The sequence below is a fragment of the Falco peregrinus genome, chromosome 2 (assembly GCF_023634155.1).
Source record: "Falco peregrinus isolate bFalPer1 chromosome 2, bFalPer1.pri, whole genome shotgun sequence".
NCBI lineage: Eukaryota > Metazoa > Chordata > Aves > Falconiformes > Falconidae > Falco > Falco peregrinus.
The window spans coordinates 109,756,766-109,782,842 of record NC_073722.1 but is presented as its reverse complement, the minus strand read 5'-3'; the positions used below and the strand labels follow the sequence as shown (position 1 = coordinate 109,782,842).

General features: G+C 43.3%; 2 protein-coding genes across 10 annotated transcripts in view; one reads left to right on the top strand and one right to left on the bottom strand.

Annotated features, from left to right (window-relative positions):
• VMP1 (vacuole membrane protein 1) overlaps nt 1-24,421 on the bottom strand; it is a 70,870-nt gene extending 46,449 nt beyond the window's left edge. Inside the window, exons 1-6 of one of the 6 annotated variants that reach the window (XM_055796691.1) lie at nt 24,310-24,405; nt 19,827-19,955; nt 15,416-15,517; nt 12,936-13,068; nt 10,540-10,630; nt 8,176-8,286 (exon numbers count right to left, since the gene is read on the bottom strand). In XM_055796691.1, the coding sequence (XP_055652666.1) occupies nt 8,176-8,286; nt 10,540-10,630; nt 12,936-13,068; nt 15,416-15,491 (411 nt within the window). In that variant the 5' untranslated portion in view covers nt 15,492-15,517; nt 19,827-19,955; nt 24,310-24,405. Of the gene's footprint in view, nt 1-3,504; nt 3,676-8,175; nt 8,287-10,539; nt 10,631-12,876; nt 13,069-15,415; nt 15,518-15,847; nt 16,115-19,826; nt 19,956-22,660; nt 22,681-24,309 lie in introns of those variants that run through there. The other 5 variants (XM_005233669.4, XM_055796692.1, XM_027781410.2 and 2 more) reach the window with 5 other exon arrangements.
• PTRH2 (peptidyl-tRNA hydrolase 2) lies at nt 24,359-25,706 on the top strand. 4 transcript variants are annotated; one of them, XM_055796698.1, is made up of 2 exons: nt 24,359-24,492; nt 25,047-25,706. In XM_055796698.1, exon 2 carries the CDS (start codon nt 25,066-25,068, stop codon nt 25,582-25,584), a length of 519 nt encoding a protein of 172 aa, XP_055652673.1. In that variant the 5' UTR covers nt 24,359-24,492; nt 25,047-25,065; the 3' UTR covers nt 25,585-25,706. The 4 variants fall into 4 exon arrangements, with proteins under 4 accessions (XP_055652673.1, XP_055652674.1, XP_055652672.1 ...); XM_055796699.1 differs by having other exon boundaries at nt 24,433-24,492; nt 25,051-25,706; XM_055796697.1 differs by lacking the exon at nt 24,359-24,492 and adding an exon at nt 24,752-24,927 and having other exon boundaries at nt 25,051-25,706.
• Nucleotides 25,707-26,077: the final 371 nt, after the last annotated feature.

Genomic DNA, 26,077 nt, shown 5'->3' with positions numbered 1-26,077 from the left:
CTGAACTCATTGCTGAACTTAATGCACTAAAAATCTGTTTTCCTCCATGGATACACTGCTGTTCGTACTGGGTTCAAGACTCGGCCCTTCCACAGGGGGGAAACATGTCATGCTATATTTGATTAAGATAAATTGGAAAAACAAAAGCTTGCTTCTCATGGGAAACATCCTTCAAGCCTTGCCCCAGGCTGCGACTCATCTCATACTTATCTATGAAGTCATTACACCTCTCAAGAAAGTAACACCATGTTACAGCATCTTTTTTATCTTCAAGAGCAGTGGACAACTACCCACAAAGAAAACTGCTCTGTGATTAAGAACAGAAAAGCTTGATCTGGAGGTGGCTAGTAAATATGTCAATTCAGTCTGTCTGTCTGTGCTACAAGATTAAAACGTCTCGTGATTCTATATAATGTCTGGTATGCAGTGCTGGCTGTAGTAGGGGGCTGAGAACGAAGAAGGATCCCATACCTAGAGCATCCTCAAGTGACACAGACATCCATCAAGTAGTTAGGCAGGGCTAGTTTTAGCACATTGTCATGGCATTTCAAGCAATGTATTAATTTTACAATCACGTGTTTGTTAGCAAGTTTCTATTCCCACTTCAATCAAGCCTTGCCCCCCAGCGCAGAGCTGATAGAAATTCCAAATGGTGAGCCCCAAGCTCTGAATATGACTGAACTAGAACCACCCAGGGAACAGGCACGCGGTACCACTGCATACATAACAGGGCCACGCTGCTACTTTGAGGAGTAACATGAAAAGCAGATGTTTTTTAAGGCTGTACCCATGCTACTTTCTATAGGAGCAGAGAGACTCATGTCAGGGAAAGGCACAAATGAAAGAATCCAAGTTTACGCTCCGGTGCTGACAGAATACAGATATAATCTGTCAGCATTCCCTCCTTATCCTTCCCTAGCCACCCGCTTATTAATTCTGAAGAATAAATCACAGCATCTATTCAAATTGACACGAGTAGTGACGACTGGCTTGAACATCTCCAATTAGAGATTGTCTTGCACTATTACCATTATTTAAAACCTGTTCAAGGAAGCAGTGACATGAAAAGCACAAAGTGCAGGCTATGCATAAAAAAAAAGCAAGCAGAAACTCCAAGGGATCAAACGAGGAGAAAGCATAACGTGACCTCCTGGTAGAGTTATGAGAGAGAGAACCAGGGACGAGGAAGTCAAAAGCAGATAATGAAAACAAGGTGCCAGCATTTAAAAGGTAAAGTCCATCAGCCTTCGAAAGGAGGAGAAGAGTGTACCCATCACCTTACTAACTCCTCAGCTTGATGCAAGTTCAAATCACTACACATAGCTTAAATATTAACATGACGCCGATATTTTGCGGACTTCTGAACAGTCGAAGTAAGGTAGCTAATCCTGCACAGACAGGGGCACTTCACACGAGCTGTTCATTGCCACAGTTCCAACTTTAGATAAACCCCGCAGGCTCTGATGTCCACCACTTCCAGCAGCGCAGGAGCCATAAATGGCACTTGCAGCCACACCATCCCGGGCGCTGACTCATGAGGTCCGGCAATCCTCCGTGGGGCTATGTGGGAGGTTATTGCTTCCAGCTGTCCCACCAGCCCCTACGGCAGAGCTCACCACCCTCGGAGCAGGGCAGCAGGGCCGCCGGTGTCTGCTTGGCAGTTGCCAGGATTGTGCCCCCCAGAACCTAAACCACCAGCGCTTCCAGCTCCTGTGAACGTGCCAGGCTGGGGGCTGGGGGCTCAGTGCACGGTCCCCAGCCAGAGCCACAGCCGTTGGAGGGACCCTTCTTCCACAGCGTAACCTAAACCACAGGTGTTGGTCGTATTCTCTGCAGGTATCTATCGGTATCCGACACATACAACAACAATGGGTGCACTTAGAGGGACTAAGACTCCAAATGAATAGTTCTGTCTTGGAAAAAAACCCCACAATTTTCATCTCAGATCTTTTAGTGCAAGCAAGCCACCAGAAGATTTAAGAAACACCCAGGTTACACAACTCATCTGGCAGCGGCGTCCAGCTTAATTCATTGGACCCTTCCAGTGGATCACAGTGCATTATTCATATCAATGCTGCAGTTTCAAGCAGAACAGAGCCCACGTGAGTTGGAAGCATGAGTTCCTGTCAAGAGATGGTTAGCAAAAGTGATATTTTTTTTTTTTAAAGTTATATGTTGATTCAAGTATTCCAGGATGTTCTAGTTCATTGCAGAAAGCTTAGGACAGCTGGAGGAAGTAGGTTTAAAGGCATGAAGGAAACACAAGTGAGAGAGTAAGAGTCACAAACAACCCTCACACAAACAGGATCCATCCCAACTGATTTCAGAATTAATTTCTGTCTCCTGTGCCCACCATGCATTTTTCTTTCAACTCTCTTAACAAGTCAAGAGCAGTAATCCGAGCACAGATAATAACAAAAAACATTTTTAAATTTCATTTGTTTTAGGCTTGCAAGTTTACATGTCAATTGAAGAACAGTATGGACTGGAAATGTACACCTCACTTAAAAATAATTCAGTGCTGGGAAGGGGAGCACTGCTGCACCCTCCCACCTGGCTGAGGCAGCTCAGCTTTTGTTTCTCACTTCTTCCTTTACACACAGAACCCATAGTTTTCCGAGTTCCTCACACTTATTTTGAATGATCCACATGGAAAGAGCAAAACTGGATTTTTTGTTTTTCAGCTTGTCACCTGGAGCTGACAATCACCACGAAAACACCTCTGTATTCAAGTCACTAGTAAATAAATGGAGAAAAAAGATGAGAGTAGGTTCTGTGAATTTCCAAATTATTCTGTCTGCTTCACGTAAGTGGAGTAAGCCCTGTTCTGTGAGCTTTTCTTCTTTAGATGAGCTACAGTAATTTTACGAGTCTCCTTACAAGCTCAACTCCTGGAACCAGACAACTAAAAGGAATTAAGTTTGATTTTAAAAAGTTTTCTGTAGTCCTGGCAGGAAAAGGTTTTTCTTTTTATTTGTGAGAGTTGTAAAACTATTGACATAAACAATTTCTTTTCTTTTTTTTTTTTTTTAAAAAAAAAAAGCTAGTGGGCTTATTGTCACACAAGGCGTCTGCATGTTAAATCTTCAGATAGGGTTAAAACACGACTCACTTCAGCAGCAAAGTACCACACTTTTGGGAGGCCAGAATGTGACCCCTTGCCAAAGCCAAACCCTGGAACCAATTCAGGACAAAAGCCAGACACTGAACCCTCGAGCCCAGATAAACTCCAACGGGCTCTCTAAAGCCAGCCCTGTCAATAAGAACACTGTCTTTCCAATCCACTTCTCCTTAAAGGCAGGGTTTTGTTCTTTTTCATAGCCTGAAAATATTGCTGTGCTCTCTTCCACGATGCTACAGAACTCCCTAGGAAGAAAGGACAAACCCACATATCAGAGTTCTGAAAAAATTCCAACTCCTGTGTGACCTCCGCTCACAAAACATTCCTATTGTACCTTGCGCTTCCTGTTTGTGCCGCTCCGCAGCCCTGCCACCCATGCAAACCTTTTCAGCAGTTGCTCCACTTGGCTCTAGCAGCGAGCGAGCAGAGATCCACATTTCAGAAACAAAACCACAAGCAAATGCAAAAAGCTGAAGCTGGGTCTGCACTTTTGACCTGTAAGGAATTTGCTTCCATTCATCCCCCACCACTACAGACATAACGGACCATACACACAGGAGGGACGTTTATCACCCGCTTCTCGCGCAAGGCTTTTTGATAGACTTTGATTCTAAGCGGAGTTTTGTTTGCCTCAGCTGCATCTGTTGCAATCCACTCGCCAGAAGTGAACTGAAACCAAATCACGAGGCAGAGCATCGGGTGAAGATGGCAATGGTGGCATGGTCCCCACCGAGCTCTCCACCTAGTGCCCCTGGCTCCACCAGAGCCTGCTGCCTGCTGGCCCTCCACAGCAGCAGACAGATCTCCCCAAGATGTACAGAGGCATGACTTTCCCAACGATTCCCAACGAGTCACCCTGAGTCATCTTCTTTTGGTAATTAGGTGATTCGTGCCATTTATATTGTAACATACCACCAATAGAAAACATCTCAGGACTAAAAAAAAAAAACTCCATGCTGCTAAAACTAGTATTTAGAGTCATTAATCATAATAGCTTTATTTCCTACAGAACCACATCAGGATTACTATTTTTAAAGTGTTGTTTTTAAAGAATTGCGAAAAACCTTTATTGGACTCTGGGAGAATAAGCCAGAAGACTTGTTTTGAAAGTGTCAGAATAAAAAGGATTCTTGGAAGAGCAGCCTGCTTCCCTATTTCTGCATTGAAGATCTGCACTGTGCCAGCCCTTAGCTCAGTGCCAATCTGCAGCAGGAGAATTGTTTCCCAAAAAGCCATGTCAAATTTTGCATTTAGTGCTGGCTACAACTACAGAAGCAGCATTAAACTGGGAATCAATACAGCAGACAACGTTCAGAGCCCTTATAATGTATAGGAAGTTCCCGAATCACAGAAATAGCAATAAAAAGCCTATTATCAAACGAACAAAGTTGACCTCTCTCTCCTACACTGAGATGTATGCAGCAAGAATGTTCTGGTGACCAACAAAATCCAAATTGGATGTGATTAACCAGGCGCAGTAACATCTCCCCCACGCTGAGACTGCTTTAGACTGTAAAATCTACTTTAAGCAAACTGTTTCCAAGTCCTCTCCTGTCAGCTAACCCCAGGATCTCCCCTGGCACTTGAAATCATGCTGCTCCAAAAAGTGGCTTGTGAGAAATTCTCTGAAGAATCCAGACAAGTGACAGTTTGCAACACTGGAAAAACAGCTAACCCAGGCAAGGGGAAGCAAGCATCCAGAGTCATTCACATACTGCAGCTATTGCGTAACTACTGCTAGATCTGCCCAGCTAACAGGCTGTGCTTATGAACAGTTTAATGTAAAAATAGTGGCATGCAGTAAATGGAAGGCTATATTTGAAAAAGATGCACCTGTGTCACAGCTGAAGAAGTGCAGGCACAGTGTCTGAACAGGTGCCTACATGCCATCAATTCTACCCCTTGGCCCTTAATGGCAGAGACAACAGCACAAGCCTCAGCAGCACATGGGTGGGCCCAAAGGCATTGTTCTCTAAGCATGTAATTGCATTCCCAACAATCTCACTGTACATAGAGATTTAAAATGAGCAATTAATTAAAAGCAATTTTAGAACACTTACTGAGCCTATTCTCTATTGCCAGCAAATCCAGGTGCTCAGGCAGAAGAGGATTTGCTGTTTTGTAACTTGTCATTTCTTTGAACCAATAGAGGAACATGTTTTACCATAATGAAGAAATGTAAAGTATATGGAACATGAGAAGTAGATATCCAGTAATGTAAAAGTTAACACAACAAGTTCCCCGCTAAACCTGTTGTATTTCTACTTTCAGAGGCAACTGCTGCACAAGTAACCAAGCAAAACAGTTTAAAACTCCTCCTTTGGAAAGGTGGAGCTCCTAATTGCATCGTTTCCAGACAGGTTAAATCCAGAACACTATTCTGAAATTATTTACCCCTAAAAGTTGCACCAGTCTTCAGCTAGCACCCTTTCACACAGGGTGTAGGCTCAAACCCCGGAGATGTGAAGCAGCATACTACCACCCTGCTGGCACCTTACACACGCGTGTCGCTGATGCCGCCGTACCGACAGCAGTAGCAGCAGGCTGCTCGGGCACTAAACCGCTGTTTTTACACTCCCACTGCCATCTAGAGGCCACAGAGCACATGGAACCCACCCAGTGACCAGCCCTTCGGTGCCCGGAAAGGGTTAACTGACCTGAATGTACAGTTCATGTTAATCACTAAATCTTGCATAGGAAAAAGAGGAAAACGAATCCCTGCTTCCCTTTCTTCCTACACTGTCTTTATGGAATTCCCTCAGTATAACAGAAGCACGCTTACCTGCCTTATATCTTTGAAGCCAACAGGTATTTCTCCTGTAGCATTACAAATTAGTTATCGGTGGTACAGTTTCATTGCATTTTATTCTATAATCACCTTCTAATTATTCAGTGCAATCTCCTTTGTTTGGTCTTCCCCTCCTAACAAAGTCACATGAATCCTCCCCTCTTTTGTTCCAAATAAATACCTTCGTTAACAATATGAAACTACATTTCTTAAGCGATACACCTGTAATCTTCAGAAGGCTGTTCACCTCCTATAAACACACCATAAGTTCTAACTTTTCTATTGGTTTATCAGTATATTTTGTATATATATTACTTTAATGTCAGCTCAGGTCATGGCCTAAATAAATCCGTTAGGTTCACATCCCGCACGGGAAAACTTAAGTGATATATTATGAAATTTCATTTGTTTTCTATTCAAGTAATTTACCACTATTTAAACATCTGGATTTTTAAACACAGAGTGAAATAAAGGTCAATTCATTCCACCTTCTTTTAGAAAAAAAAGCGGTGCTGTGCTATGAAGACTTCTTTATGTGACAAAAACATCTTGGAGTGGCGCAGGGTATAAAATGACAGCACTCTTGCTACCCTGTCAGATCAATGTACAGCGAAGAAACACTACTCACTTGCAAATACAGTTTAAAATGGTGCATTTCTTACTTACTGGTTTTCTGAGACAACGTGTAAAAATTAACAATAGGAATTGTATGATAAGCTCTCCAAACTGCTTCAAAGAGAACGTCTAAATAATGGGAAATGTTTGGTTAGCAGAAATGTAAGTTGACTCTCACTGGTTGATAGCCCAAGAAAATACACAAAAAGCAGAATAAGATTAAAATCTACTATTTAAATTGTCTCCTACTTGCTGATTTAAATCATGAGCAACTGGTTTCTACAGTAGACCTGGAATTGCTTTCCTTTCCCTTCCTCTCTCTGTGCTGCTGAAGAGCTGGTGATCCCACCCTGCTGCGCTTTCACTGCCACGGCAGGCTGGCAGAGCACCCACAGCGACTGAGTTTGGGAGCCTGACTCCAGCTCACACCCCACTTCATGCTGGTTTGCCTCTCCAGCGAGGCAGAGCACCTCAGTTCGGGACTATTTCAATTGACTCTCCCTCTGTCCAGCCCATGTGTCTTACTGTCCCTAAGCTATTAGCAGCAGCATCTCTGCAAGCCAGAAAGATCCGTGCATTGTCAATTCCCTGCTGTCCAAGCACAAGCCAGCGTTACATAAAAATGTTTAGACAGTGTGTTCATCAGCTCTACTGAATTTCCATTTCCAATCATTTAGACTGACAGCAGTATTTTTGCCTAGAAGGCTATGCATGCATAAACTTGTTCCTGTTCAGCAATAGTTTCCTTTCTCCTGCGCTTTCTACCTCCACAGTCGTGAGGCAAAAAGCTGCACTAAGAATAAGTCCAAGACTCCTGCAAACGCAGCCCATACCGATGTCGTTCGATCTCACAGGCACTGCCCTGCCGTGTAGAAAAGCACGGGTTTCTTGTTTCATGTAGCGTTTTCTGTGTTATTGTTAATGATTAAAGCAGTTCTGAAAGTAAACATCTGTAATTGTTCCAAATACAAGATGACATTTGTTGCATAAACTGGTTTTAATTATTTTGTGGCCATGAATCCTTTTCTTAAATCCAGGACAGTGGTTTCATAAACAAGGAACTAATCCAATGGCCAAAAGCAAAACACACCCAAACATTTCCCTAACTTTCCTAAGTCGAGATAAACAACATCATGCAAATTTTCAGAACAGATATTATTTTATCTTCATAGACATATATTTTTCTTGCTATTATTTTCCAAGCCAAAGTAATACAGACTGAACTTTAAAAGAGCTGCCTATTTCAGTGGTGTCAGCTAGAAAAATCATCATTTTAAGCTACTAAAAAAAGTATGCTGAAAAATTTTAAATGGAAACATCTGAGCTGCACACTAGAAAATGTTTAATTTAAATTATTAAATTAGAGGACAGAACTTGCAAATTTTGACTCACTGTTTCAAAGTGAGGATTAACAGCAGGGTGGTATCTACAGCTCAATAAACATATAGCACACAAACTACAAAACCAGGTTATACAATGTAGAATATTACTAGTATTCACTAGAGCCCAGAAGCATTACACCAAGTATTTCTTTTCCTTCAAAAGTACTTAATGTTTAGGATTTACAGAATATTCTTTATTTACATATTTAAAAATATGCAACAATTAAAATGTTCAATTCAGAAAAAGCACAGTATGGAAATTTCCTTACCAAATAGAGCAGAAAGGTGTGGAGACCTGTTCCAAGTCCAACAGAGGACAGAATGCCTAATCCTACCCAGTAGGCACACCAGAAGAACTTTTTCTCCATATACCGCACATACTGAAAAAGTCACAAAAAAAAGAAGAAAAAACAAGAATGGTTATATCTCCTAAGGGAGAAAGTTAAAACTACAAACTAACACAGATAATTACCACAACTGAAATAGAATCCCAGGTAATTCTATTTGTGATTTATTAGAATTACAGCACAGACACGTAAAGAAAATAGCGCACTTTCAAAAGAAAAGCCCACGTGCCTTAGAACCAGCAAGTTTCCAAGGAGATAGACGAAAAATTCAGGTTCAATAGTAGGGGGTGGAAATCCAGAGCCGGCACACTGGGTGTGAGCAGCAAGCCCCAGACAGTGGCTACTGGAGCCCAAGCAGTGAGCAGACAGCTCAGGGAATTGCCTGAACAAATTAAATAAAGAAACAGAACTAGCTGCACTCTCAGCTGGGCTGCTGAATGTTTTATCTCAGACCAGTGAGTAACCAGGTTTGTTACCTTTAAGAAAAGATTAAAATTTAGTTACGTGTTGCACATGTAAATGAGGGGATATGGGAAAGTCACAGCAAATACTGGACATAAAAAGTCCAGTTGGGTACACTGGAGAAACGGGAAGCAGTATCTCCCTCTCAGTGCCACAAAAGCAATACTAAGAGGACGAGCCAGGTCATCAACTCGTCTATCACAGCCCCAAGAGGTGCCATTTTATACCACCCATGGACCAACAGCCCCAAGATGACCTTTAGCAGTCCTTAACCAGGCTTCAATCCGCTAGCATGTAAAAAGGTCCTGAAAATGCCAAGTTAAAGCCACAAATCCACTTTGCCATTCTGAGTATGGTTTTGGAAGAAAGCAGCTCATACTCAAGAATGCATTGATGGCACAGAGATATGCAGAGGCACCAGCAGGACATGGGCTTCAGGTAAGGAGCTCTGAAGGAAAGGGGATGGACAGAGACCTGCTGGCACACATGACTGAGACCACCGATACGTGTCCTTCTCTGGTGACATTCAAAACCCGCCTGGACGCAATTCTGTGCAACCTGGTCCAGGAGAACCTGCTTTCACAGGGGTGTTGGACTAGATGGTCTCCAGAGGTCCCTTCCAACCCCCCACCATTCTGTCATTCTGTGATGACAAGAGACTTCCAAGCACTGTCTGGACCCTGCAGGTCACACTCCCCTCACCAGTCCCAGAGGCACAGGTTTGTTCCCAGCAGGCTCAAGGACCATGTGCTCAGCACCAGTTTGCAAGAGCCATCTAGTGGCAAATGCCGAGCGCATCACGCTCACAAGGCCACCAAGCAGGGCAGTTTTTAATGAAGCAGCTATTTGCCCATCAGGAACAGGCCACCAATTCACCATCTGCCTAACTGCTCCGCATGTAAGTGCTTAGGTCTGAAGTGTGGGCCTGAGCGAGCAAGAACGCCACGAGCTGCAGCAACTCATTTCACTGCATTTCAAGACTTTTCCTGGGAAGCCAGAACTCCTGATCCAGACCTGCACGTCCCTCAGGCAGCCTGCGACACACCGCAGCAGTATGGATGTAAACAAGTTCTCTGAAACTGGGAACCTGCTGATTTCAGAGTCAGAGCGGTAAGATGATTCAGTTACACAAGGAAGTGCTGCACACGGTTTAAAAGGGCTGCCTGCCCTCAAGGAAAATCTGAAACTCAAAGAGAAATGGGGAGGTGAATGGTGTAGACAACACCATCACCTTACGTTTTAAGCAATGGCTTTCACTTCAAGTAATGCAAAAGCATCAGCTTCATGTACACCAAAGCACAAAGAGTTTTTAAACAACTATTTGAAAACAACAGGGCGACGAGAAATAACACAGAACCAGATTTGAACCATGAAACCACTTTATGTCTAGGTATACGCCTATCCTAGCCAGGAAACCCTTCCATAAAGCAGAAGAAACATTTCTTGGGAACCACCAAGTTCTATCATGACTCAGTTAAGGTTGGATCTGAAGAGCTTGCACCGCTATTAAAAGCTTGTTAACAGATGTGAAGGGGTGCTGCAGCACCGGAGATGTGCTTATTCAGGAACAGATGAGAAGGGGAACACCTACTGATGGAACAGAATAGATCAAACAGTACAGCTGATCATTCCCCACCTCTAAAATGCAACTCATCCACACACAAGAGAGAGGAGTCGTGACGTGAGAAACAAACACCCTTCACAAGCAGCAGTTCAAAAGACACATTATCATTTCATGAAGACCCATCCAATTCCCAATACATCTACATTAGCACATGGACAGAAGTATTAGTCACTAAGGAAAGTAACTTGAAAACCTCATACCTGTTGATGTGTTCCTTCAATGTAATACGTAGCTGTAAGCACTGCAAGCGTCAGTAAAAAAGACACCAAGATACTTCGCCGATGCCACAATCTTAAAAGACAAATGGCAATTAGGGTTTTTCATAATTTAGCATGCATTTCGAGGTAACTTAGTTATCGCTGTAGACTGGGTCTGCATAGATGTAGTTAGCAGGGACAAAGGCAGCTGACAAGCTGGCTATTGTAAAAGCATAAACCTCCCAAGAATATAGTTGGGGAGCCTTTATTCTTTACGGAAAATTCTCTACTTCACTGTCAAGTGAGATCAAAGTTCAGCCATGCATATTATTTTTTTTTAAATCAAGAAAAACAAAGTAACTGCCTGAAAACAAACACAATCTGAAAACAAATTATTCAGCTTCTGCAGCCAAGACAGTCTCAAACACAGGGCCATCAACAACATCCACGGTTAAGCGAAGTGCAAAGCAGGCACTGCACTGGCCCTGGGCAAGGGATGAGCTGTGGGTGGAATACAGAAGTGCTAATTTCAAACTGTGCTGGTAACAGTAAGAGGAACAAATCTTTACACTATTTTGGTTCCCCAATCTATTGAAATTATCTCTCATAACAGCTTAAAGTTTAATAAATACGTTTTATCTAATTCTGAAGTGTTCGGAAGCTACCACAGAAAGCAGAAGAAAGCATTTTCCTACGTAATCTGATAGCCAATTAATTTTGAGCCTGTTTATTCTTACAAACACATACTACCCAATGTGTATGTGGCCACACACGTTAGATTATCAAATACATTTATTATTTTTGGGGAAACACTATTATACTGTCATTAATGATATAAAAAAACAAGTGCTAGCATCAGTTGATCTCAGAGATGAAATAGCAAATTATGAACGTAACTTATCTATTTTGACAGACAAAAAAAGACAGAAATAGGAGAAATGCAATACAGGAACAGTCACAAATGCTTCATATTAAGCAAGCAGAAGAAAGTCAGTCCAACTTTCCTTTAATTTTAAAATAATTTGTGCTGCTTATGTTGGTATGACAATTGACTTTTCAAGTGACTGTCATCATTTAAATCACAATTCACTCAAGTGGAACACAGGAGATCATTAAGAGTCAATCTGAGGCCTCGACTTAATAGCTTATAATAGGCAGTGTTGTTTTCTGGAAAGATATTGTCATGCTAGTGCTAGACAACATAAACATGCTGCACAGCAGAGGATACAAGTCCTATCTGTAACAAAATGTTATGTCTAGGAAGCCAGGTAATAGTTGTCTTAAAGACCTCAAATGTCATTCCTGCTGGGTTTAAATAAATGCTTGGAGGCTGTCAGAAATGGCTAACATGAGACTCAATAAAGCAGTTCTCAAAGAAACAACTCCCAACCATGGTTGAAAGAATGCACATAGTAAAATAAGTAAACCTGGTATTTTTCATGCGTATCAATTCAGATGATCAAAATGGACACCAGAAGTTTCTCTCAGTGGACCTGACGTGTCAGCACCTCACACCTAGCCCAGAAGGGTCAGTGCACGTAGCCCATTACCATCAATCTCAGCTCCCTGCAAAGCAGCAGTACGACAGGATCTAGTATCACCTTGGGTGATTCTAGCTATCTTCTCACTGGGAAAATGATTGTAAACTCGGTCCCAAACACAAGCGATTCCAGTTACCAACACAAGCGCTAGGACAGCTGCTACTCCTGGCTTTTTCAGCTGCCAGTTTTACTCATGTTTGCCTTTTGGCACTCCAAGCCCTCAAGCCTAGTGCGTTAAGAAATAGCTATGCATCTCAGCATTAGTAGGGATGTTACAAATTTTCTAACTGAATAAAAGCCCATTTTATCCACTGCATAAATGATGCTTAGGGAAAGCGCTTTAATAAATCATTTCCTGCTGTGAAAGGGACCACGTAGCTTAGAAGCAAAGTCCTCCTTGCAGCATCATAAACATCACTGCAAGTTCCACGTCATCCTGAGCCCTGCCCTGGCTGAGCTATTTGAAGGTCATTCAGCGATACTAACACATACATTAATAGATCAGTACTTAACACTGCAGTCGTAAGTACAGTATCTCTTGCCTTAAGGATCCCTAAACGCTGTCCCACTCCTTCAAACTGGAATATTCAACTCTTCAGAAAGGAAGTTTGCAATTTTCTTCCACTGACACCTTACTGTGTTTATACTTATGTAATTTAGGCAGAAGGTCTGAGTACACAGCTAGAAGTGTGGTATGTTCCAGTAGCCACCTTTAAGGTACAAAAATAAGTATGCTGTCTGAAAGAAGAAATTTAAAGTTGTAAATCATCAGGGAAAGCGAGATGTCAGAATGACCTACTGAATCAGAGCATGGGTTTCCCCAGAACGCTTAGTAGAAGTTAAAGAAATGATCTTTACTTTATGGTCCATTCCTTCAAGTTTATTAGAGTTTCCAGGAAAAAATACTGCAAGGTAACAAGCGGTTGTCTCCACAGTACAATATTCAACCTCTCTTCTCGGTCCCTTCGCTTCCGTTCACTCAACAAAGAATCTGCAAATGAAAAACAATAGAAATGTAAAAGCACGGGCTGCCAGTTTAGATTCTATCCTACCTAAAAATATACTGGCTTTTTTTTGTTTGGATGTGGGTTTTTTTTGTTGTTTAGGAGGTTAACGTGAGCTCCCAGTCATCTTTTCTACTCATCACAAAACTTTTGCTCCAATCACATCAGAAATCAGGTGACCTCCAGCAAAGGAAATAAGGTGGCTTTTTTCCTCTGAGTAGCTGAGGGCCATTCAAGAATCTCATTGGCCCAGGGTGCAAAAAAGTCTGGCATATCTATTAGCCTTTATGGAAGGTATTGCACTACTAGTTACAAATCAGCAAATGTATTGGCTCAAACATGACGATCGCCCACTCCAGAGACCACATTTCACTTTGAACGTCTGAATTTGGTTCTCTTCCAAAGCTATTCTCAGAGTTCTCCAATCGAACTAGATTGAATTACACGTGCTCTTTATACACTTCAGCCACCGTGTAACTGGATAATCGCATCTACCCTCCCAATCAGGATCCTCAGGCCACGTTAAGACTTGCCACACTGTTCAGCTTCTCCACAACGAGCTCACCAGATTGGAAGTGTTCCCATGAGAAGGACCTGCTTATATACCGCTGCCCCTTGCTGGACTGACACTATACATTCGGTTGCTTTTAACTGCAGCGATTCAGTTGTGATGCAGAGCTCAGCACCACTGTAACACCAGTCGCTGTACACTACCCTATAAGCACAGAACAAAGGTTCTTCTAATAAACGTGTTATTTTGCATTTACAATACTAGTCAAGGCTAATAAAAATCCTAGCTGTTTTTTTGGCTGAGAATGGCTCCTTCAAAGGTCATCAAGCTAATGAGCGGTAATAGTTTTTAAACTTTTAAAGAAAATGAATTCTGAAATAAAAGAAAAAAATAATAGCACAGAACAATGGAAAAAATACATGAGAATAACTCTTGTATCCAAACAGATAAACTTGTTTAAGCATCATTTACTGCACATATTTATTGTTTTGCATACATTTAAAGCATTGCAATAATGTTCATAAATTTTAAATTTGTAAAAAGCTGTTGCACTTAAAATATTAATCTAATCTGAATCCCCAGCATATTGTAACCCAAGATGTATTATTTCAGTCTTATTCCAGTAACTGAAACATGCTGCCTTATCAGATGCTAATATTTACATAGAAATTGCATACCTCATCAGTCACATAGTCCATCTAATTTTGTACTCTTCAGCTGTAAGCATCAATTGCTTTAGATGAATTAACAGAAAACCTACAATGGCAAATACTGGATAACACCCACATTCCCTCAGAATTACAGAATGACTTAAGCGTTTAAGTAAAAGGCTTTGATTTGTTCCATACATACATACATACAGTTCCTCTTTAAATTTTGCCACGTTCATTGCTTCATGAATTTCTATTATCTATTTTTTCACTTCGTACGTCTAATAAAAATGCTTCAATCTTGTTTTTTATGACCTTGTTTTTAGTGAAGGTCATAAAAAGACAATGGTGTAAGACTGCATACAACTTGAGAAATCACTTTGTTACAAAACTTAATTAAATATGGAACTGGCACAGTCAAAGCTGACAGGAAACAAACTAAGATCATTGTAATTTCTATCCTATACTTACTACACACACAACACAGATAATTCACTGACACAAGGCTCTTCATGAAATCTTCTCAGGTCATTTTTCATGAGTCCTAAACATTAACCCGAGCCTGCTTCAGATGTATCAGTTAGAAAAACAAGAGGTGAGCCAGGAGATAAAGTGGTTAACTGTTTTGTTGGTAATTTATCATTAAAACTGATAATTTATGGTGAAGCTAAATGTCAGCAGAAAAGCTAGAAATTGGGAAACTAATAACTGGATTTTTCCCAGCGTAAAACAGATTTTTATTACCAAGTACTAACTTTTCAGTGCCAAAGGGTGGGGCTGTATAGCCTGACTTCTACAGCCACATATTTGCCAACACAGTTCAGTTTTTGAGCTCAGTCCTCTTGCAGCCCCTGTTGGTACCCAAGTCAGCTTTACAGGGCTTACATGCATATGGACTACAGAATAAGAAGTTTGGAAGGAGAAAAGAATATAATAGAAAATGGAATGGAAATATACAGCATAAAACTACTCTACTCTACAATACATAAATCCTCCAGACTTCAGATTTAGAGATGACTGAAGCTTCCAAGATCGATTCAGGCATCAAGGCCTATTGCATTATCTGGGCATGAAGCTCAGCAACATAAATTCCTTTTCAGTATTGTGCTGGTCATTTTACCAGCATTTACACCAAGCTGACCAGCTGAGAACATTAAGTCATTTTCCACTTACCTGTGAAGTTTCCATTGTGCTGTTCTTTGATCATTCCTATGCGTCTCTGGTCACAATCTGTTCCATTCTCTGCCATTTCATAGATCAGTCACGTATGGGGATCTGATAGCAGAAGAAAACCAAAAAGCACAATGTCTCCATTTCAGGTTATGAAGACTCCATTTACTCCATAGTCAAAGGATACAGGCAAACACCCAGCAGTTCTCCAAATCCAAATCACAGTTATCCTGCATTACGCCATTAAAAGAGAGAAAGTATTTCAACTCCCACAATGACAAAGATTAAAACATTTCCACCTACAGAAATCTAAATTTTTCACTCACATGACAAAACTCTCTCACTGCTAACAAGCAAACAAAAGCTTGTTAAACAATCCCTTCTCGCAATCAGCCCACTGTTTGGGCTCCAGAAGCAGCAGAGCTTCATACAAACCTCAGTTCAGTCCTGAGAGAGAGGCATTAAGATTTGATTCTCATATTAGGAAGCATCTATTCTGGCACTAAGCCTCCAGGTTAGTTAGCAAACCTCAAAAACCTCACAACCTAAAAAATTAGCCCTCAATATGCTAACTAAGGTACAGAATTGCATCTCGTGTTTTGCTCAGTCTAGTATCTCTGAACAAAAAAAGGTAAACTCTTCAGTGGACAACAACTCTGTGATGAAAAGCTTTTTTGAGAAGTGTACGTTCTGTCTGCTCATTTAGCCCCTCTCTAGTGAGGTCAGCCTTAAAAAGCCCGAAAGAACAGCTGTGGTTTTCCTTATCCAGGAGAGTAAATAGCACAGTAATTGGAAGCCAGCATAAACCAGAATGTTGCAAGAGCGTGGGTTTTTTTCCTCTTAAAAAAAAAAACAAACCCAAAAACCTGAACTGCTGACAATTCTTATGCAATCAAACACAAAGAAAGTAGCCGGTCAGACCTCTTGCTTTAAAAATCCTCTCTTGAATCTTAAAACAGTTTCTGGAATTTTTATTTTGCAAAAGAGTGCGCTCAAAGCTGAAGTATCTTATTTGCATTGCATTTCTCCCTGTAAGCAAACATGATTTACAGTTTTTGATATGCTGCTTTTGTTGGAAAAAAAAGTAGTGCAATATTAAAATGACAGGTTATATAAAACTGTCTCGTGGAGGAAATTCAAGTTTTACAGAAAAAATGCTTCCCCTTTGATTTATGTCAGGCATAACAGCCATGCAGCAACTCAGGTTTGATAAAGAGGAGCGAGACTGACCCCTTGATTCAGACTGCAATAATTTTGTCAATGTTTTAAATAAAATGTTAAAATATTTCAGATACTGTATTTGTTTAATATTTCCAGGGTTTCACAAGTCTGTTTTAGACAGATGTGCCTCTAATCAGGTACGAGCCTTATGCATTACTTGTAACACAGATAAAATTGCTAGCTAGAATTATTGATCATCAAAGGGGTTTTATTTAAAACCCAATAGTTTAAAAGCATCAAGGTCTCGGGAAGGAGTTCTTCCTCCAGCACCTCCTTCCTGAAATGAAATGCGCAGAAATAGAAATCTGTCTAGTTAAACTAGCTAGCAGAAACTCATCTCTTGCATACTACAGTTTCTATTCATTGAAACGTGGTCCCCAGAATACCCAAACCACCAGGAAAATTAATAAAACTGCTACGCAAAAGTTTGCTTCTGAAAAATACTGAAGGGCTCCATAGTCAGCCAAGGACAACAGAGGACTGACCTGCTGCAGCAGGAGCTCTACAGCATCATTCTGCAGTCACTTGCAACCGAGGGTTTGCTCTGATGTTAGTCAAACACCAGAGAAACATGAACCTCTCTCTCTCCCCAGATCAGTTTTATAGCAGCCTGACACTCTGCAAGTCAGTGAAGTTACCCCAGTACGTCGTGGAGTATAACTGGCTGGTTACTATGGTGATACAAGGATCGAATGTTCAGCCATCTCCTAATTTCATCTGGACAGTAAGTCCCTGTCGACAGTAAAGTGTTTTGTTTGTACCGACTGCACTTACTTGAGCTTATTTTTTAAATATATATTTACACATGTAATAAATATAAGCTTATATACACACACGCATATGTATATCACACACACTTCTTGCACATTCACACGCACCCCCCACCAAAGCTCCCACTGCAGAGGGAAATATTTAAACTGGGCACCAGCAGTCAGAAAGCCTGATGTTCACAGAAAGCTGCTTCGGAAGCAGAAGCCATCCCAGCCCCTGTGCACACAGCCACACTAAAAAACAGGTTCTGGTTTAGGGAACTGCAGTCACGTTTTGCTGGCTTAAAAGTAACAAATACTACTAAAACCCCAACAGCTTCAGTGGAAGTCGCATGTTCCTCATTTTAAAATTCATCTTTTCTCCTTGTGCAAATTGAGGCTTCAAAATTAAAGTCTCCATTGGCTTGGTCTCTGCTCACAGCTTAATTACATTTCAGGCAAGCAAATTTGCTGTAACACAAACCACTCTCCATGTTTGATGCCAAGATCTAGCCTGTGCACAACCCTCCCTCTCCATGAGCTGAATTCCGCCACAATCCATTAAACATCTTACTGGCACATCAAAATCATCACTCCCTGGGGATCTCAGGTGCATGCTTACATACATGTTACAGCTTTCACAAGCTCAACTAACAGAGCCAGTTTTACCCTCCCTGCTTGGAAAGGCACTAATCTGGGATTAGCTTTGCGTAACGCTACCTCAAGTGCACAAGTCAACATTTACAGCAAAGCAGACAATAATCCTCTTGCACACTTCTGTAGGGCAAATCCTTGTTGAGAAGGTCTTAAAGTTCCACCATTTTGCAGAAAAGCTCTAAAAACTTGTATTTAACGATACAGTTGACCAGAAGATTTGATACCCATCACATGGCAAATCCAAATGGGCTGCAACTCAGAAACCAAACCCTTACAGGTTTCAGAAGAAACTCCTTGGTTTACCAAAGTCTAATTATACTTAAAGCATCTTAGCGTAAGGAACTGGAGGATGTGCATCCAGAAAGCTCATCTCTTTTGATCTGTTGCTCTGGTTGACACCTGTTAGAATCCCTAGGCCTGCACTAATGTCTCCCCATAGAGATTAACTGGCGTCGGGGCCTGACCCAAAATGGTCTCATTAACTGAGTCCACATTCTCAAGTCTACACCAAATCCATGACAGCTCACCACAGGAAATTAAATTCCATCTGCTAAACAAAACTTTACTTCTTATGAACGCTGAAAAAGACAGAGTCCATATCTAAAAATAAATTTGCCTACTACATGAAGTAGTTACCAGCAAACATAAAAATAAACTATTTAAAAGAGTGAGAAAAACAACTTTGAACAGTTTTTGTATCAGGGTTGCTTAGATCATTTGTTAGAGCTGTGCTCACACAAGAACTTCTTTGTGGGGCTGAACAAATAGCCCACAAAGCACTATTCAGCTTTAGTGCAATCCATAACATTAAGTATAAAAAGACAATTATTGCTAGTCAAAAATGTAAATTGGTCAACAAATAGGGCTTATGGTAACTGTGACTGGCACTTCACAGCGTAAGTGAGACAAAGCAACACAAGCTATTAGAGCATGAGAACATAAAATTAGGCACTGCAACCTCTGCCCTCCGTAATCAGAGAAAAGGACAAAAGTGTCCTCTTTCTGAAGCTCTTGGGGAGGCCGCCGAAGCACACAAGTGTTGGGTGTGCTTACGTAAAAGGAAACTGTTCAAGACAAGGCAGCTGGGTGCTTGCACTCCCCCTTGGAGGAGCACAATGTGGATTCACATTCTGTACCAAGGATCTTTTGAGGACTCCTTTCCAATGTGCTGGAACACCAAGGAAGCTGTTAAAACTATTTTAATGATCTCACTGCTTTCCCAGACTTTGTTTGAATCGTTAATTCTTACCACTTCTAACTTAGGCAGACCCTGGAACCCTGACTCTTATCTCCATCAGAGTTACTTGTCACGCAGCTGCTAGAACCAGATTTATAGCTTAGACCGTTTTGCTGCTGTTTCCTCCCAGCCACCTTAGCAACACACCATTTGCAGTCTTTTGTCATTTCTTGCATTTTAAGCCAAACACTCCAGTTCTGCCAGTATCCTGCTGCTTATTTTTTCCTCAACTGTCCTGATAACCATTCCTTCTTCTTTATCTACGTCACTGTTTTTCAATTACAATGAACACAAGAGTAAAAAGTAAGACTTTTTACAGGTGGGTAAGTGATTGCACTAAAGCAGACAGCGTTACACATCTGTAATACGGTTTTGTTTCAGTCATCAAATGCTCTACATATAAGCAACAATTTACACAGGGAATAAGTTAACAGTTTCTTGGCAAAGTAACAGTTTGGAGAGCACTTTCCCTCTAAAGTCAAAGACGGCCTGGCACATGAACACATTTAGGTAAAGGATGAGATCAGTCTCAAAGTGAAACATTACATACCCTTTCAGTTCCGTACAACTATATCACTCTTCACTACTTCAGTATTTGAAGCCAGTGGAACAGACAACTACGTCCTCAGCTCCGCAGACATTCAAGACCAAAGCGACTGCTCTTCCAAACCTCCTGTCCCTACAGAGTAAGATAATACTGTTCATCATGTGATACACAAAACAGACGCAGTCCCTAACTTGAAGGTTAATAACTTTCCTAAAAGACGACAGAAAATAGAAAAAGTAACTGTGTGATTTTTTTTTCCAGTCCTTTAACACTCATGGGAAGCATTCAATTAAAATAAATTAGGACACATCTGAAAGATGTTTAAAATCCCCATAGATTTAGCTGTAACGGGTTACACTTTGATAGGAGTGCATTTATTCCCATACTAAAAATGTTTTTCTAACTAAAATAGTTTAATCCCTCAAGGGAAAAGTAATTCAGTTAAAGACCACAGGTTTCAATTTTGTGGGTTATGCCTCTGTACACCAGACCTATTTTCCAATTCCTAGCCAAATACCATTTCAAAAAAATCATCTTACAATTTAGAGTTAAAATTTCCATTTTCCCAAAAAGACTTTGGGACATCTTTAAGGAAAGAATGATTTAATATTGTTGTAACATGAGTGTCAGGGATGCCGCACATTTTCATTTGAGGTGACTAAAAGTTCTGCCCCTGCCATTAAAGCCACGTATATTAAAACTGTTCTCTTGGCAGATCTTCTCAGGTGAAACATGAATACTGATGGTTGTCTGCATAGATCCAGCAGTAGAATCACATGCTATAACAATGCAACAAAGTCACTGCACACTACAGAGATGAAAAGACATGGAAGATGGTAGAAAAGACAAAATCCACATTGTTCAGGTCTTCGCAGTGATCTCTCACCGAAAAACTTCCCTCAAAAAAAAAATTAAATAAAAGAAAGGAAAATGAAGGAAAACCGGAAACATGAACATTATCCATTGCTATTATGTAGCATCTCATGCTACCATGCAAGTCACAGATCAGTTCTGTGCTCCTCACCCTGGCAGGGGGCAGCAAGCCTGGGGTGCAGATCACAGCTCACAGAATGAGACTGCTCCTCTGCAGACTGGGATGGTGCTCAACCAGCTGCCCAGAAAACCCCTTCAAGGTTATCAGAAAGGGTGAAATAAGCTGCTGAGAGGGTGACCTGGGGAGATCACAGGAGACCTCCCCAGTGCTATTGCTGTGCTGCTATGCTAACTTCGGTTTCCCAAGTGCCCTGCTCAACTATACCCAGATATTGAACGAGACAGCATTCTAATACACTGCACTTCACATCCTCTCTCAAACAGGGATTCAGTGACAAGTACTACCACAGCGCCGATCAGCACCACAACAAACCTCTTGGGGAGGGCACATCATGTATGCCCAAGCAGCCCTTTCACCAAAATTGATGACTTGGAGAGACTGACAGAAGAGAGAGGCCACGCCACATTGCAAAGACGACTGTAAAGTTAACATTCAGGTGGCTAAACAGACACGGCATCTTTCACATCCTTAGTTCCAGAGACCTCTGTAGAAATCCACACACATACTATCTGCCAAGCTGTTTGTCTCGCAGCCCTCAGTCTGCATTCTGCATTCAGAAGGTGGCAGGCAAGCTCTCCGTCGGCCTCCCTATGCTGCCTAAAGGCACAAAGAAAGGTCACAGGAATTGTCACAAGATGATAACGCATCCTGCACAAAAAATGGCCTGCTAGAATTTGACTAGGAAAGAACAAAGAGTTAGAAACATAGGAGTACAAAACTGAAGAATCGTCACCCGACTCCTCCAGCAGCTGGGGGAGAGTGCAGATTTGGTCGGAACTTTGCCTTTATACTATCTTTTAAGTGCTGGGATACGGTTTCCCCACAAGAGGATGCTTGAACCTGCCCAACCATTATATCCGGAGTGCTTCTCCTGTAAGAGGCATGGCACTGATGAAAGGGGACAGACAGAAGTACCTAACAGACCTCACAGAAAACAGTAGCTGAAACATGCTCCTGAGATAACGACTGCTGCTTTTCATAGACATTAACAGTCTCTAACTGGAACCAGTTCGAGTTACACTATGGCTGCCCCGGCCATTCAATGAGAATACGCTGCCTGTACAAGGTAAATCACAGAGGCTAATTCTGAGCCTTGTACGAAAGAATACTCTTTTAACAAGTTTAAAACACACTGAACAACTGCCTGCCTCACTAATAACACCTTACTGTCTCCTGGGTCCATCTGGTCAGTGCAGCACCTAAAACAGCAAGGTGCTGCCCCATGACTGTAGTTGAATACAAAAAGCTTGGTGTGGCAACAGCTTCAGGGCCATGCCCTTTGTTCTCACAGGATAGCAAAGTCCATCCAGCTCACTCTTCTCCATAAATAACAGAAGTTAAAGTTCTAACCTGCAGATAATAGTATGTTTCCTGTCACATTTTATTATACCAGTAAAACTGGCACTGGCTTACTCTTACTATAGATCAGAAGTAATAGTTTCTTGCTTTAAAACAAAAGCTTGTTAAGAAATAAGAGCAGATCTTGAAACATGCATTAATTACACAGAACATTCTAAGGAGAGGTATTCACAAGATGTAGTCAGAAACAGCCATGACATACAAAAGATATTCAAAGACAACATCAGGAAAAAAGCTTTAAGGTAGAAACAGCGCAGAAATTCCAGCTAAGAGGCTTGCTTCCAGCATACCCTCCTCATTGCTACTACCCACTTAAAAGCTACTAAATCTCCTCCTATCCTTTCCCACAGAAGTTATAAGTACCATTGATTTCAGCTGTTAAGTAGGACAAGAAGCTTAGCTCAAATTAATAATTAGTGCTCACCTCCCCTTGCACAACTGGGAACACATTTTTTCAAGCTCTCATCTGAAAACATGGAATGAAGCCATCATTACAACTGTCACTTACGACCATTAAGGAATAAAGAAAAATCCACCTCATGCTGTAGAAATAGTGGATTGAAAGAAAGAGGACTGACATAATGAAGCGCATTTCAACAGGCAAATTAATGCATTAAGACAAGCTTATATATGCTCTCATAAGGTAAGACAGTATAAAGCATGAGAACCCCCAGTCAACCTACCTGGCAGGAAGTGGGGTGAAACAACCTTAAAGAGCACAAGTTCTAACAGCAGAACAGTATGAAAAGCCACACTCAAACGAAATACATGTGCTCCAAGGTATAAAAGAGTAATATCACACTCTCTGCGGCTCAGAGCACTCAACCCATATAATTAACATCAACTAAAGCAGGATACCCACTTGTTGGTGAACACACAGCAGAGGAAATAAGGACAGGAGAGAGCTGTGAAAAGGTGTCATACATGCAGTTCAAAGCGGATAACCTGGATTCACAGCACTTTATAGATAAACAGCCGCTATCAAACTTATTACCCCTTCCCTCAGGTCACCTACATGATTTGCCAAACATCCAAGAGGCAAAACCAGAACAAAACGGGAACCTTACTGCTTTATTATCTTCTGTAATCACTAGATGACATTTGCCAGAGAACTAAAAACCATGGAAAGACATGCACATGCTTAACTTCAGCCAACAGAAACGAGACATTAAGGGTCTTCATGGATTTGGGCCTAAGCAGCCAAGCCTGGAAGGGAATGCACAACTATGGGAAGAAGGGCGGCCGGCAGGATGTAGAGGATGCGGTGAGCAAGCCCGCTAGCAGAGGACAGCACGTTTCTGCTGGAGAGGCGAAGACCACCGGACCGGCCTCCGACTCCTCGCAGCCAGAAGGATGGATTTCTCACTCTGCCGTGCGGCACCGTGCCCAAGCAGGGCGATTAGGCCCCGCAGGTTCCCGGGGTCTCGTCCGGCGTGACGCGAAGGTCTCGAGCAGCGCAGGTCCCGGTGGGCCGGGGGATGAACGAGCAGCAACACGGCCTCCGCCCCCAGCCGGGCCCGCACCGGCGCCGGGCTTCCACCCGCGCCTCCAGCGGCTCGGGGACGGCTCCCCCGCCCCCAGCCCCTTCACCCTCCCGGCGCTCGGCCCCGGTCGCCTCCCGCTTCCCCCACAGGCCGCCCGTCCCGCCCGCCAGCCAGCCCTCCCGGCCGGGCCTGGCCTCCCCCGCCCCCTACGTGCCACAACACGGCGCGGGCGGCCGCTGGGTCACGGTGCCCCAGGCCACCGCTCCCGCCCGCCCCGCGGCTCCCCTGAGCCCCACGGAAACATGCGGCCGAGCCTCGCGGCGCGCAGACCCCCATCAGCGCACTGCCTCCGGGGGGCCGGGGGGCCGAGAGCGCGACCCCGGGGCGGCCCTGAGGGGAGCGGCCCTGAGGGGAGCGGCCCCGGGGGCGGCGCTGAGGGGGCGGGACGGAGGAAGCCGGGCAGGGGCCGCTGAAGGGGGCGGCAGCGCAGGCCCCTACCCCCCGAGAAAGACCCTGCGACAGCCACAGCCACAGCCCCAGCCTCGGCTCCAGGCCCGGCTCCAGGCGCGGCCCGCAGCGCCGCACTCACCACGCTCCGCGCCGGTAGCTCCCGCTGGGCCCGCGCCAACCCGGAAGTGCAGGCGGGGCCAGGGCCGCCCCTTCCCGCCCAAACGGGACGCATCACTTCCGGCGCGCCGCCCTCGCGCCCCGCCCTCCTGCCTCACATCCGGGCGACGGCGGCGGGGGTGGCGGCCTGGCGGGCGTGTGGCAGGTAAGCGGGGCGGCGGGCCTCGCTTCCCCCGGCGGCACCACCGGCGCCCGGCCCTTCCTCTTCCCTCCGGTGCGAGCGTCCTCAGTGCGGCTCGACCACTGCATCCGCTACCCCTTGGGCCGCCCGAGCTGCCGCAGGCCTCGGTGGGGTGGGGTGGGGTGGGGGCGGCGCTGCCCCGCCCCTCTCTCCCTCCGGGAAGCAGGCCTCGAGGGGCTTTTGGGTATTGAATTAAAAAACCCTTCACCGTTTTACCGTTTCTGTCACCGGTTTTAGTGTAACTGCCCCATAATTGGCGATTTTTATCTTGGTTCGGCTTCCTGAGCTGAAGCCCGTCAGCGGTGGGTTGTGCATCGTCACCGGTGACTTTGTGGTGCGGAAGGAGAGGATCATGCACCCAGAAATTTGTCTCTGAACGTCCTTTCCCAGCGCGTGAAGGTGGAATAGTACTTTTTAAAAAAAAATACAAATGCTTTGTTAGTTGTAATATAATTTTTAACAAATAAGCAGGTGCACCCTAACAGACTGAAAAATGCTCTATTCCCCCTCTTTCCTAGCCAGTCTCCAAAATCCATCATGGATTATCTCTCCAAACCCGGGTTGCTCAGTGTCATTGCCGGAGTCGCGTGTGGCATGTGCCTGGGATGGGGCATCCGTGGGAGACTTTTAAGGCAGACCAAAGCTGGAATGACTGCTCCTGTCAATAGCCTGGGGAGCGAAGCCAGCATCATGGGAGAGTCTGGGGAGTTCAAGATGGTGCTAATTGTCCGCAACGATTTGAAGATGGGAAAGGGTAAAGTAGCAGCACAGTGTTCCCATGCTGCTGTTTCTGCCTACAAGCAAGTTCAAAGAAGAAATCCTGAACTCCTGAAGCAGTGGGAATACTGCGGACAGCCTAAGGTGGTCCTTAAAGCTCCTGATGAAGAGACTCTGATCCAACTCCTGTCTGAAGCAAAGCACCTCGGACTGACCGTGAGCTTAATACAAGATGCAGGTCGTACTCAGATCGCTCCGGGCTCCCAGACAGTCCTTGGTATTGGACCGGGACCAGCTGATGTAGTAGATAAAGTTTCTGGTCACCTGAAACTCTTTTGAACAGGGACCAAAGAAATCTGAATGCATTGGGGTGTATTGGTACCAAAGGGATAAAATCCAGGTTTGGGGATTTTTGCATATATTCTCTCAGTATAAATAAAACAACCAGGCTTTGTAAGAGACTTTAATTTGCAAATCATGAGTTTCTCTAGCTTCTGTATTGTGTTCTAAAGTAGGAAAGAAAATGGCACAGTCAGTGGAGTTGATGAGGAGAGTAGAACTGGCAGAGTTTTACTAGCCGTAAGAAGAAACCCAGTCTAAGACTTGTGTGATTGATCAAGGATTTTGCACTTTGGCTTACTGACTCAGTTGAAGCATTAGTGGAGTTTGTCCCATGTGCTAAAAACGACAGGTTCCCCCTCCCTGCCTTGCAGGGTTTTGTTTTGGTTTTTTTGAGAGAGATGTTCTTCAATTCAGAAAAGATCTGCTGAAGCAGTTAAAAATTGCCCCACACAGCTGGGGGTAGGCTGTAGCCAACTTCCTTCACCACCAG

Coding starts and splice junctions, on each gene's coding strand:
- PTRH2 (XM_055796698.1), top strand. CDS start 25,066: ATGGATTATCTCTCCAAACCCGGGTTGCTCAGTGTCATTGCCGGAGTC.